The 13,707-nt window shown below is 49.0% G+C and overlaps 1 protein-coding gene across 1 annotated transcript in view; it reads left to right on the top strand.

The window, feature by feature from the left end:
• Nucleotides 1–9,486, top strand: part of LOC308226239 (peroxidasin homolog) — a gene marked incomplete at both ends in the record, with an annotated part of 39,593 nt that extends 30,107 nt beyond the window's left edge. The window contains 9 exons of the mRNA XM_080627769.1: nucleotides 1,113–1,269; nucleotides 2,837–2,945; nucleotides 3,660–3,817; nucleotides 4,780–6,283; nucleotides 6,748–6,882; nucleotides 7,510–7,718; nucleotides 8,507–8,621; nucleotides 8,964–9,057; nucleotides 9,391–9,486. Coding sequence (XP_080483895.1) covers nucleotides 1,113–1,269; nucleotides 2,837–2,945; nucleotides 3,660–3,817; nucleotides 4,780–6,283; nucleotides 6,748–6,882; nucleotides 7,510–7,718; nucleotides 8,507–8,621; nucleotides 8,964–9,057; nucleotides 9,391–9,486 — 2,577 coding nt within the window. The remainder of the gene's footprint in view (nucleotides 1–1,112; nucleotides 1,270–2,836; nucleotides 2,946–3,659; nucleotides 3,818–4,779; nucleotides 6,284–6,747; nucleotides 6,883–7,509; nucleotides 7,719–8,506; nucleotides 8,622–8,963; nucleotides 9,058–9,390) is intronic.
• Nucleotides 9,487–13,707: the final 4,221 nt, after the last annotated feature.

Raw genomic sequence — 13,707 nt, 5'->3', positions numbered from 1 at the left:
TGAAGATTTAAGGATCAACATTTCCACTGATTTGAGGTTTTTAATGGTCTAAAAGAATGTTGCTTTTGCTCAGGCTCGAAGCCTTGCAACGCACATTCCTGTTTTCTCTTGTTTTTCCTTCCAAATGAGTAACTTGAAGCCAGTGACCTTCTAGGATGCTGGAAACGCTTGATTGACTATTCCTGGAAAAACCTGAAAATGCACTCTTTTTTTCGGAGTATTTTATCCTTATTTCCAGGATTCCCACTGGTGGAACTGGATTGATGCTGGTTGGCTCCAGCTTTGATGGGGCAAAGGCACGAGTCCTCAGAATCATGCTGCCACCTGATTGCTCTTTTCAAGAGTCCATTAGATGAAGCTCTCCAGCCTTCTTCCTGCTGTGCTGTAGTGTAACACTGGTGACCTTCACTGGGACCTGCCTTTGAGTGCAATCAGGCAGAGAACACATTAGAGGGGAAGTGCTAGAGCCTCAGTTGTCCTGCAGAGGTCTCATGGGAGGTGACCTTGTAGCTTGCTTTGGGCTCCAGCCAACAGTGGCAGCAGAAGAAAAGAGCCTGAGGGAGCAGCAGAGGAAATGTTAGACTGGGGGAAGGCAGCAGAAAGAGCTTAAGAAACAGGAGAATAAACCCAGTAAAACCTGAAGCTACTTCTGCCACCAACCAGGTTGAGAGGTAGGGTTTGAGCTTGCTGCTGCTCTCAGTGCTTTGATCAGTGATGCTGTCCAGAGCCAGCAAAAGCTGATATCTGCAGTTCAGGGCCAGCAAAAATCCAGCAGTTTCAGGCTGTCCCAAAACTGAAGACATTTAGTCTTATTTATGTGACAGCATCGGGGCACAGCACTCTCTCCAATCAGCCCATCTGCAGAGAAATGCATGGGGTTCCTGGAGCTGGACCAGGGTGAAGGAGCTGAGCAAGGGACCTCCGCACAGTGGGTCCTGGCGGGAGCAGATGTCCTTGAATGGCTTTCTGGCTTCTCTGCAAGAGCAATGCTAACATCTGGTGGCCACATTAGTTCATCGCATCCATCTGCGGTTTGTGGAACAGGCTGAAGGCTGGATGGTGGGAAGCTTCCCAAACCCTGACACGTTTTCTGTCTTTCCTTGGTGCAACAGGAGGGCATCCAGATCACAGAGAGTGGCAAGTTCCACATAAGCCAAGATGGGACCCTTTCCATTCAAGATCTCGGCGTGGCTGACCAGGGCAGATATGAGTGCATAGCAAGAAACCCCTTTGGCTTCACCTCCAGCGCTATGCAGCTCACCATCACTGGTAGGGTATCTTCTGTGGTCCTCTTGAGTCTTCTCTTGCACTTGGAGGAGCTCTGCTGTGTTGACATGAAATCATGGAATGCTTTGGGTTAGAAGGGACCTCAAAGCTCATCCAGCTCCAACCTTGCCACAGGCAGGGACACCTTCCACTGGAGCAGCTTGCTCCAAGCCCCTGTGTCCAACCTGGCCTTGAACACTGCCAGGGATGGGGCAGCCACAGCTTCTCTGGGCACCCTGTGCCAGCGCCTCAGCACCCTCACAGGGAAGAGCTTCTGCCTAAGAGCTCATCTCAGTCTCCCCTCTGGCAGGTTAAAGCCATTCCCCTTGTTCTGTCCCTACAGGCCCTTGTCCCAAGCCCCTCTCCAGGTTTCCTGCAGCCCCTTTGGGCACTGGAGCTGCTCTAAGGTCTCCCCTTAAGGAGCCTTCTCTTCTCCAGGCTGAACCAGCCCAGCTCTCTCAGCCTGGCTCCAGAGCAGAGCTGCTTGGAGCATCTTCACTTCGAACAGATATCTCTGTTATTCCTTTAGCTTCTTTGCAGGCAGGTCCCTCATAGATGTGATGGGGCCGCTCAGCTGTAAAGCCCACACACCTCTCAGCTTCTCCTCGCTGCTATTTCTCCCTGCAGAGCCAAAGATGTTGGCTTAAACCACCTCCTGCAAGCTGAGCTGTCGGTGTGAGTGTAGTTATTGCCTCTGTTGGGAGGGAGAAACTGATTAAAATGTGCCAGCACGCTCTCAAGCCATCGTCTGACCGTAACCTCGCACATCAGGGGAGGCAGGAGGAGAACAACATTGTCGCTGCAAATACAGGCTTTAGATGTTTGCTCAGTCCCTGGGGAATGGGAAATAAGTCTCTCGTTTTCCAGCTACTGCTCTGTGCATTAGGGAAGCTGTAATGAATAAAGAAGAGCAGTTAGTCAAACCAGAGGTCAAGAGTGGGAATGGTGCTACTTAGAGGGTAAGGAAGAACTGACGAGGAAAAAAGATCCAAGGTGAAAAATATAAGTTAAAAGGCTAATCCTCAAGCACGCAGGGATATCCAACATGGATATGGAGTCGTTTATAAGATTAATTCGATATCACTTTCTATCCAGGGATTGCATGCAAGGAGCTGAGACTCATCTGAAATGTCTTTGTGGTTTGAAATTATTCCTCAGATAATTTCAGTGATTTATTCATGGCTGGCACCTCATTTTCCAGCTGGCTCTTGCATACACTGGGAGCCAAATGGGAACCGGTTTGTTCAGCTGTGACAGAGGCCCTGGCTTATAAAATGCAGTGATTTTGAAGAATTCATGTGTTTCCTTCTGAAGGTATTCAGACAGCAGCTTGCTTTTTTGGCTGAAAGTGATGTGTCTGATGTGTTGACACTGAACTTGAACTGGATTGTTCCACAAATGGAAACTTCACATATAAGCAATACCTTCAACTGAATTTCATCACTTTCAGAAGTTTCCTTTATGAGAAGTAAATACATTCTTTTGGGTTAACCCACTGTGATTTTTATATTTTCCCACTTTAACCAAAGTATATTTAGGATGTTTTGTGCTTGCTTTCTGCTTTGGAAAGCCACGGATGTCGGTCGAAGCGGTGACACGTTTGTAGCCACATCAATACGAGAAGCCATCAGCAGCGTGGACCACGCCATCAATTCAACGCGCACGGAGCTGTTTAGCAAGTAAGTGTGTGAACTGCCATGGTCTGAGACTTGAAACAGAAAAGAGATCAAAAAAGCTTTCCAAAGCCTCATTTTACCATTGACAATCCACAAATGAAAGCTACAGTATTGTTTCAAGTGTTAGAAATGGAAACCTCACCGTGTGACAGAGCTTCATACAGGCATTTGAGATTCTGATAGACAAATATCACCCTTTATGTCACTTATATCTGCAACATAGGTTCTGTCAGCTGGACAGTGCATAGAAAATGATCAACATAGTCATTTTATAAATGCCACTGACTTTGTGTAGGGAGAACAGAAGTAATGATATAATAATTCCAACTGTTTCCTCAATGAAATATGACCTCTCAAGTGAATAGTAACTCCCTCCTCTTTCACCCCAATGCCTGTTTTTTATTGAAAAGATAGATAGTTTGTATTAAGCCCAAAACCCCAGGGTTTCAGCTATTGAAAAGTGAAAAATGAATTACTATAGCAGAAATAAAACAGAGATGCTGAGGAAATTAAATACATGTATTTTCCTGGGGAAAAATAGCCTTTCTTTAATCATCTGTAATACTCAGTGAAGCCACATTGATCTTGTGCAGTAGTTTTGGGGTCAAACACCAGACTGGGCTTACAGCCTGACTCCTGCTGCCGGTAGAGACTCATTGCTCAGAACAGTCCCATTCATTTTCATGTTCCTGCATCACCTCTAACTCCTTAAACCAGGCGCCCCAAGACACCCAATGACTTGCTGGCTCTCTTCCGTTACCCCCGGGACCCCTACACCATTGAAACAGCCCGGGCAGGTGAGATCTTCGAAAGGACCTTGCAGCTGATTCAGGAACACGTGCAACAAGGGCTGATCGTGGATATGAATGTCACAGGTAGGAGAGGTTTTATTTCCCATCTTAACTTTGTGCATAGGATGAAATTACAACACCTTCCACTAAAGCAGGTTGCTCCAAGCCGCATCCAACCTGGCCTTGATGTTTCCTGCCTTCCAAGTGGCAATGAGAAAAACACTGCTATTTCTGCAGTATTTGGGTTCTGTAGCAGAAGAGCGGCTATAAACTCACATGGATTCCTCTTATCAGGGCAGAAGAGCAGCCAACAAAGCAATGCAGCACCAAAAATACTTAGTGAGGTCCAAGCATCCAGCAGTTAGACTCTAAATCTCTGTAGTTGGGACTTCCTTTCCATACAACAGGCTTTCCCCTATGCTGCATGTTCCTACCTCTACGTGTGAATCAGCATGCAGCAGGCATTTATGTTTGGGCCAATAAGTATATTTTTCCTGCCTGGATGGATTCCAGGGTGTGAGGAGTCTCTCTGCAGGCTGCAGGTCTCGTCTGGGCTGGTTGGACTGCCAGCCTCTCCTCCTCATTGCACTGTCAGCATCCACACAGTGCAGCATTATTCAGCGCTTTCGCGTGGCGTAGCGCCCTGGCAGTCACCCACAGCTTCGCTGCTGCTCGGCACGTAGGGTTTGGATGCTTGATGGTGCTCGGGGTTGTAGTAATACCCATATAACCCATGTAAAATAAACCTAGGATGGGGACCAAGACCACCTCCACGGTTTGGTCTATAGGTCACAGCATTTCTGATTTCTGCCTCTGTGCAGTTTAGTGTAAACTCTTTCACCTTCTTTTCCTTTTTGTGGGGCTGATATGATCCTGTGCTTCGTTTGCCTCCTGTAAGTTACACTGCATCACCATGTCAGAGACCTGGCCTACCTGTGCCCATCTTGACAACCCAGCTGTTCACACAGAGCTCTTAAATGGGATGGGAGGAACTTGATGGCTGCAGCACCCATCATCTGACCTGGTGCTTTCCTTTCCCTTCACAGGCTATCGGTACAATGACTTGGTGTCCCCTCACTACCTGAACATGATTGCCAACCTGTCAGGCTGCTCTGCCCACCGCCGCACTCCGAACTGCTCGGATATTTGCTTCCACAAGAAGTACAGGACCCATGATGGCTCTTGCAACAACCTCCAGCACCCAATGTGGGGTGCATCCCTCACAGCCTTCCAAAGGCTCCTCAAACCCGCCTACCAGAATGGATTTAACCTCCCCCGGGGTTTTTCCTTGACAGAAGATGCCAGGGACCTTCCCCTTCCTCTACCTCGCCTTGTCTCCACCACCATGATCGGTTCTGAGACCATCACCCCCGATGATCAGTTCACACACATGCTCATGCAGTGGGGCCAGTTTCTGGACCATGACATGGACCAGACGGTGGCAGCCATTAGCATGTCCCGCTTCTCAGATGGAGCGCCCTGCAGTGAGGTGTGCACCAATGACCCACCTTGCTTCTCCGTCATGGTCCCTGCCAACGACCCCCGTGTGAGGAATGGGCGCTGCATGTTCTTTGTCCGCTCGAGCCCTGTATGTGGCAGTGGGATGACCTCCCTACTGATGAACTCTGTCTATGCCAGGGAGCAGATCAACCACTTGACATCTTACATTGATGCTTCCAATGTTTACGGCAGCACAGAGCAGGAATCACAGGAGCTGCGGGATCTGAACAGCCAAAATGGGTTGCTGAAGCAAGGGCAAGTTGTGCCCAGCTCTGGGAAGCATCTCCTTCCCTTTGCTGTGGGGCCACCCACTGAATGCATGAGAGATGAGAACGAGAGCCCTGTGCCGTGCTTCCTGGCAGGAGATCACCGTGCCAATGAGCAGCTGGGTCTCACGGCCATGCACACGCTGTGGTTCAGGGAGCACAACCGCATTGCCAAGGAGCTGTCGGCCCTCAATCCCCACTGGGATGGGGACCTCCTGTATCACGAGGCACGGAAGATTGTGGGGGCCCAGATGCAGCATATCACCTACGCCCAGTGGCTCCCCAAGGTCCTTGGGGAAGCTGGGATGAAGATGCTGGGTGAGTACAAAGGCTACGACCCCAATGTCAATGCAGGGATTCTCAACGCCTTTGCCACTGCTGCCTTTCGCTTCGGGCACACCTTGATCAACCCCATCCTGTACCGGTTGAATGAATCCTTCCAGCCCATCCGCCAAGGCCACATCCCCCTGCACAAGGCCTTCTTCTCCCCTTTCAGGATCACGCAGGAGGGTGGGATTGACCCCCTCCTCCGAGGGCTCTTTGGGGTTCCTGGGAAGATGCGGGTACCCTCTGAACTCCTCAACATGGAGCTGACAGAGAAACTCTTCTCTATGGCACACTCTGTCTCATTGGACTTGGCTGCTATCAACATCCAGAGAGGGCGAGACCATGGTATCCCACCTTACAATGACTTCAGGGTCTTCTGCAACCTCTCGTCTGCACAGGAGTTTGAGGACCTCAGGAATGAGATAAAGAACCTGGAGATCAGAGAAAAGCTCAGGAGGTACTGTACAGGACTTGGAAGCATCTGTACAGAACCCCTGGAGATCAGGCAGTGAAAAGTTTCTGCTCCTGCCAGGACACTCATCAAATAACCTCCCCAGATATTGCTACCCACAGATGCTGAGATAGGGTAATAGCTGTGCGTTAAGAACAGGCTAATACAAATGTGGTATCTCCAAGTGATCAGTCTGGTTCTGAGTGGAATGTCATCAAGAGCTGCTGAGGTGTAATTTGGGAGCAGATTGAGCCTTGGAGCTCTTTTTCAGAGAGACTAAACTGCATCCTATCTGCACTGGCTGCCTCTTTCCAAGGCAGGCCTTTACCCCATTGTCTTTTAGATAAGACCTTATAAATATTGTCCAGATAAGTTCCTTGCATACAAGTTCCTGTGATGGGATCAGTTTTATATTATCTCCACTCCTTGATAGCCTTTTAACTTTTTATTTAATACCTGTTATCCTGCAGTTTATATGGAACTACCAAAAACATTGACCTGTTTCCAGCACTGATGGTGGAGGATCTTGTCCCTGGTACCAGAGTTGGACCAACACTCATGTGCCTGTTAACGACGCAGTTCAGAAGGCTGAGGGATGGAGACAGGTATCATCATTGGAGTCATCCTACAGACTTTGGTATTCCCTTTGGGGGGATTTTCTCCTTACTAGGAGGATCAGAACATGTCATTTTGTATTATCTCTTGTCTGATGATACGAGGAACATTCCTCTGTCCAGTGCATTTCCAAAAGGACTTGCCACAGTTTCTGTCAATGTGTCCTTTCCTGATCTCATGATTCTCATTTCAACACAGGACACTGGGCACCATTGAGGATGTGCCAAATGTCACCTGAAAATGCCAGAAAATGTCCTCAGGAGCCTCCTTCTAATTCCTGTCTGCTGCTTGTGTGAATGAGACACAGCTTTGCCCTTAGGGCAGGAGCATTGTTCACCCAGGTCCCAACCTGCTACAGCAGAGCTGAGCTGTCTGAGCCTTGGGATCTCCCTGCAAGGGGCTGTGCCTGCAGGCCATGGCACCCTATAGCTCCAGCCAGCAGCTCATGGGGGTTCCTGGGTTCAGGAAAAGGCAGTTTGGGTTTTCAGTCACCAAAAGCTCCTTTTGAGGTGTGTGGTGCTGCCAATAGGTGTAGGGGAACTCTTCTTCCTCTCCCAGCCTCACTCCCCATCCTGTTCTCCTATTCTGAGTCATGCTGTGATTACAACCCACTGCAGGTTCTGGTATGAGAATCCTGGAGTCTTCACGCCAGCGCAGCTGACTCAGATCAGACAGGCATCCCTTGCTCGTGTCATCTGTGACAACAGCGACCACATCCAGCAGCTCCAGAAGGATGTCTTCCGGGTGGCATCGTACCTGCAGGGCATGGTCAGCTGTGAAGAGATTCCTGCGGTGGACCTCCGCTTGTGGCAGGACTGCTGTGAGGGTGAGGAAAGAGGCACTGACTGATGTGGGGATGGCCCTGGGTGGCCTTTGTCACATGCCATCAGGAGCTGGTTTCATGCTACACCATGAGAACTGTGTGAGGAAATGGATGAAGAGAGCACAATAGAATAGAAGAGTCCAGAGCAGACTAGAAGAGAGCACAATAGAATGGTCCAGAACAGACTAGGAGGGTCTAGAACAGACTAGAAGGGAGCACAATATAATAGACTAGAATATTTCAGTTGGAAAGAACCTATTGTAATAATCTAGTCCAACTGCCTGAGCAGTTCAGGGCTGACCAAAAGTTAAAGCAAATTAAGGGCTTTGTCCAAGTGCCTCTTACATGCAGAAAGGGCATCAACCAGGAAGCCTGTTAGCTTCATTGAATCTGGTTGAAGGTCCACCTAGCTGAGGGCTTCTGTCTCTGACAGCAGCCAAGAGCTGCTCTCCTAAGGGAGAGACTGAAACAGGACATAGGCATGGTGATCTCCACCACGTACTGCTTTCCAGGGTCACTTGGGAGTGTGTGAAACCCTTCCGTTAATGCATAGTTTCTGCCATGGTCCCTTTGTGTTGTGTCTGTGTGGGCACAGGCATCCAGCTGAGACATGGAAATCCATGCATGATGCATGCCCTGTTACACACCTTTGCTGTCTCCTCGCCTCTGGCATGAAAGATGTGTCAAGGGTGGATGGTGAAGGAGGGCAGCGCTGCCTTGTGCTGCCTGCAATCCATACTGCTCTGCTTTAAACACAAGTGCTTATGGCAGGTTTTCCCTTCCTTCCCAAGACTGCCAGACACGGGGGCAATTCAGGGCTCTTTCTCAGCGCTTCCGAAGCAAGAGGTCTCTTGGCTTCAGCTACCCAGAGGAGAACCCTGCCAAGCAGAAGCCTGCCTTGCCCAGGTATAGTGTCACCGCTCCTCTTACCTCTGTTTTATGAAGCATAAGAATAGTTTTAATAACTCAGTACCTTTGGACCTTTGAAATCATCATTCTGCAGAGGTCTGGGATCAGGGGTGCTGCAGTCGATGGATGCTGAGCTCAAAGTCCTCCTACACTTAGTGCAGAGCCCAGCTCTGCTGTTTAAATACCTGGGCTGAGTGGCTGTTTGGTTGGCATCTCTTGGTAGTTGGGCCCTTCAATTGCTGCTTACTTGGAGGCTGATGCTGGAGAAGGCAGAATGATTCTCTCCTCCATGAAGCTGATGTTAGCCTAATCCCTTTCACTTTTTATCCCTGACCCCAGAAATGAGGTGCCTTCTCCAGGCCCTTCCTCCAGAGGGAATCTCGAGTCCCTTGTGGCTGAACTGGAGAAGACAGTTGCTTCCCTACGGAAACAGGTAAAACTGTTCCCCAATGTCTGTCTTCAGTGGAGTCACCCCAGGAGCAGGGTTTATCTTTATGCTGTGGGCATCCTCTGTGACTTCTATGTTCTCCAAAGAGGAGCCATGCAATCAGAGGGAACCAGTGGCAAGTAGAGAAGAAGTGGAGTAGGGAGAGAAGAGATGAAGCTGAGCTCTACAAGCTCTACAACCATAGAGTAAAATGCAAGTTTGAGCCTCAGTGAGGGTAGCTTGAGCCAGCGCTTTCTCCTTGTGTATGGGACGGGTTAAAGACTATCTATACAATGTGCAAAACTCCTCTTAGAGCTGCTTCTTCCTCATTCCCATCAGGTGAATGCACTGGAGAGCCAGCTGAGGTGGCACCATGGGAACACCAGCACACATGGATGGGGGAGGAAGACTGGAGATAAATGGAGAAGAAGATGACCATGCTGCCTGTTTGTATGAGGTCAGGGTGTTTGTTGTGGGCTGGGGTCAATATGGTGCCACTGAGAGTGCAGTGGGTCACCTCCATAGTCTTCACATGAGGAAGAGACTGTTGCAGGAAGGAATGGAGCAACCTGGTGATGAACGGGATGAGATGTAATAGGCTCAAATGCATCAGGTTAGACACTCATTTCTCTCAGTAATGATTAGTGACTCACTGGAATGGGCTGTCTGGGGACGTGGTGGCGTTATCCATTCCTGGAAGTCTTTCAAGAACTGGTTTGGCAAAGATGGGGAAAGACATAAGTATAGGATGGACTGGGTGGACTGGGCGAGGTCTCTCAGGCCTGTTCTCCTGGGACTCTGGGTTGGTTTCTTCTAACAATACTTAATATCCCAAACCCCAAATCCAGCAGCCTCCAAAGGAGCTTTGTGGGGAGGGAGATATCAGAGAGCTCAGTGATGGAGTTGGTGGACTGGTTCCTCCTCAGGGTAATAAGGACATCTGGGCAGATGGAGCAATCCATCATTTGCTTACATGCTCGCAGAGATTTCCCCTTCAACATCTGAGTCATTGTGCACCTCTCTTGTGAAGGCATCCCTTGTTGGCTCAGCTTGAGCCAAGGGAGCAAGGCTGTTTAAAGCACGTTTAAAGTCACTGTCAGCACCTTGCCAGCCTGGGGACTCCTGCTGCTGCTCAGCAGTGCCATGGCACTACCAGACCTCTGGCCCTTGGTGTTTAGGGGCACATAGAGCACAGACTGAGCTCCCTTAGCCCGCTTTCCATGGAGGTGAAGCCTTTAAAGAGAGGATGAACAACTCGCTGGCACCTGCCAGTCTGGAGGAGGTGTGTGATGGTTTTCATGTGTTGAAATGATTACTCCAGGGATGGGAACAGAGAAGTGTTGTTCTGCCAGGCAGTCTGTCCTAGAGCGAGCATCCTCTGGAAGTTAGATTACAGGATAGGGCAATCAAAGGCTGGTGTGTGCTGATAATCAAAACAGAAGGCAGGACGGGAAGCCTGTGGGCTGGCCACAGTGATTTCCAGTCTGATGTGGTCTGTTGTTGGTGCTTATAGGTTTTCCAGTCAAACAGAAATTCAACGTAAATTTGCAGTGTAACACAGGAGTTGGCTTTTCCTTGCCATCATTTCAGGTCCATGAAGAGCACTCCAGGGTTTACATGGTCTCTGAAAAGCATCTCTGTGGATTTAAAGGGCTGTGGCTAAGGCTGCTTTCATGCTGTGGTCACACATGCCCCAAACGTGCCGGGCACTGTAAAACAGCTCACTCTGACTCTTGCAGCCTCCCATAGAGATTATCTGCTTTCTTGTGCCATTTCAGGTGCCCTGTGACCTGCACTCCTGCTGTCCACCACCCCTTCCAACACACTCCTAACAGGGCTCAGAAACAGCAGCGTGAGACCTGACGATGCTCTGCCTCCTCTTACACCTCCTGTACCACTCCCTGTCCCAGGACAACCGTACTCCTGCCTGTATTGAACCCTCTGCACTGACTGTCTAGAAGTCCCTCACTCCTTGGACCTTGTACTCCTGGACCTCCCAACTGCCCTTGTCACCATGGGTGAGCTCTGCCCTATTTGATGGTGATTTGATGCCACTTTCTTCTACAGTTCCCAGGAAATGGAGAACAATTGAAGCTGCTTTAGCTCTGATCTGCTCTCCTCATCCCACGCAATGCTGTCGTCATCCACCACTCCGTGTCTGAAGTGTCACATGGGCACCCAACTGAAACAATTCATTAAGAGGCAAAACCTTTCTCTGTGGTGCCAGGAAGCGTCTGGAGAAGCCTAAAGAAAACAAATAGAATTAAATAAAGATGAAAGCCAAAGCAAACCCGCAGCCATCTCCTCACGCCAATGGAAAGAGCAAGAGGAACCTCAGGGTGGTGGCAAGCACCGTTTGGGCAGTCACTGCCTGCAGCAGTGAGGTGAACCCAAGGTCTGAGAAGTCTCCTAGGTGTTTGCATGCTCCAGGATGGGATGGAAGAACCAGCAGACCACGGACACCCACTATAAGCCATGGCACATCACCAGCCATTGGGTGATGAGTGACACATCCTCAGTTATATGACCCTGCAAGTGACCTGCCATTAAATGCCTAAAAACATTCTCCTTGGCATGACCCACATTCTCCAACTTTCTCCCCCATTCTGGGTTTAGTTGGATTTATGTTTTTTTCCCCCCAAAAAAAGGCTCTTTGCTGGAAGCTGTATTTTGAGTGTAAATATAACAAGACCTGGAACAGAACCTCCAATAATTCCCATGTAATGGGCGCTCTCATTAGTGGAGGGGAGCTGCTGGTTTCTGTCAGTGCAGGAGAACACGATGTGCAGTGTGTGACACACAGATGAATGCAAAGTGCTCTTTGTGTTTATCACTCCCAGGAGCTCTGCAACTAAGCCAAGACTATGTCACCAGCTCTGCTGAACAGGTCTTCTGGTTCTGTTGCTCTTTGAAGGTGCTTTTTAGTGGTGCTAGAACTAAAGTCCCTGTGTACCCATCAGAGCCCCACATCTGTGGGCATGGTGGGCTTTAATACATCCTTATAAGCTGGTTACAGGGATTAAAGGGAAAATACTTGATCCATCAGATATCTGTGCCATCCTTATCCTTCTCACTTCTGCATCCTCCTACCTACCTTCCCACACTGCAAGGACCAGCAACTGTTATGAACACGCTTTTTCTTTTCTTCTGTTTTATTTTTAGGTGTTTTATAGTACCAAAGGGCTACAAAGCAGCAGGGATGCTCCTGGAACTGAATAGGAAATAAAAAGTAATAGAAAATAAAGGAGGTTGTGATTTATCAGCTATTTCCTGGCATAGGGCTCTGAGCTCTGTGTGTGTCCTATGCAGACGGAGGCTTGCAGTGATGAGCGTGTGTTATGCATGTCTGGGAAGTTCAGCTCAGAGGCAGTATTTAGTCCTCAGGGATGTTTGTCATTTTGAAGTACTCTTTCATTTTAGGTGCAAATCAAGATCTGAAGCTTTGTATGTTCTAAATCAGCTGCACTTGTCTATCGCTTGTACCACTAGAGAACCTGGCAAAGGTCAATAAAGGTAAATCAGGCTCCAATCTCCTCCTGCAAACCTGAAGTTTTCCAAGTCCTCATTCAAAGCAGTAAGGCGTAAATGTTCGGTGCTTGATCTGATCAGATAATCTCTAAATGCAAACCAAGCAGCCCTGCTTGGTTTTCCTCCTGATGGAGCATGACTCAAGAGCAGACCTGTTAGAAACGCTGCACAAGGACAGCAGTTGGGATGTCCCTTCCCCATGTGTTGTAAAACCCTTCTGTGCTCCATCCTCTGTTCCCCTCCCCATGTTGAAGTGGGAAAGATACCCGGAGAAATTGCAGGACATTCCTCACCAGGTGGGAGAAGACCTTGGTGGAATTATCCTATGGATAATTCAGGTGTGATTTGGTAAGTGAGGAGTAGGTGTTTTATTGAAGATTCCCTTTTTCCCTAGTTCCCATCTGTGCAGCAATGTGTGGGGCATGCTCACATGGAGCGCTGTGTGCTCCTGCCCTCTGCCTGGGAGAGAGGAAACAAAGAGCTGATCCCAAACCGTGTATTGAAATCCAGCTTTTGCAGGTTGTTTGGGCACCTTGGGACACGTCAAGCTGCTGACCCAGGGGTGGGTCCAGTTTTGTTCTTCAATCTGCAGCTTAGATCTTTACCATTAATTTTCCATTATCTTTCTTTTTAAGCAGCCTCTTTGAAAACCCAACTGCACACCCAAAATGAGCCACCCAGACCAGTTATAACCAGAGGAGGATGGAAACCATGGGCTCAAGGCCAGGAACAGGGTTGCCAGGCACAGAACTCTCTCTAATTAGATAGAACAGTTAAATGACAAAACCCAGGCAGGGGCTGGGGGGGGCTGGAGCTGGGATTTTTCACCAGAGCAGCATCTTCAGGTGGCTTAAAGTGCATGTGCAAGGTGAAAATCTCCATCCTTTAGTCCATTGATCAGTCAAGGATCTCCTAATGCTGAGAGGGGCACATCTTAGCTGGAGGCTGAGCAAGCACCAGATCCTGTTGGATCTGGGAAGTGGATTCTTGCAATGGGGAATTAATGGGAGGAGGTGAATTCATTAGCAGGGTAACACTGGGAGGTCGCTGCAGACCAAATAGGAAAGGATTATGTTACAGCCCCCACACAATCCACCCAACAACGATCCAAACCACCCCTTTTCTAAG

The sequence above is a fragment of the Psittacula echo genome, assembly GCF_963264785.1.
Source record: "Psittacula echo genome assembly, chromosome: 12".
NCBI lineage: Eukaryota > Metazoa > Chordata > Aves > Psittaciformes > Psittacidae > Psittacula > Psittacula echo.
This window is presented reverse-complemented; position numbering and strand designations above follow the sequence as displayed.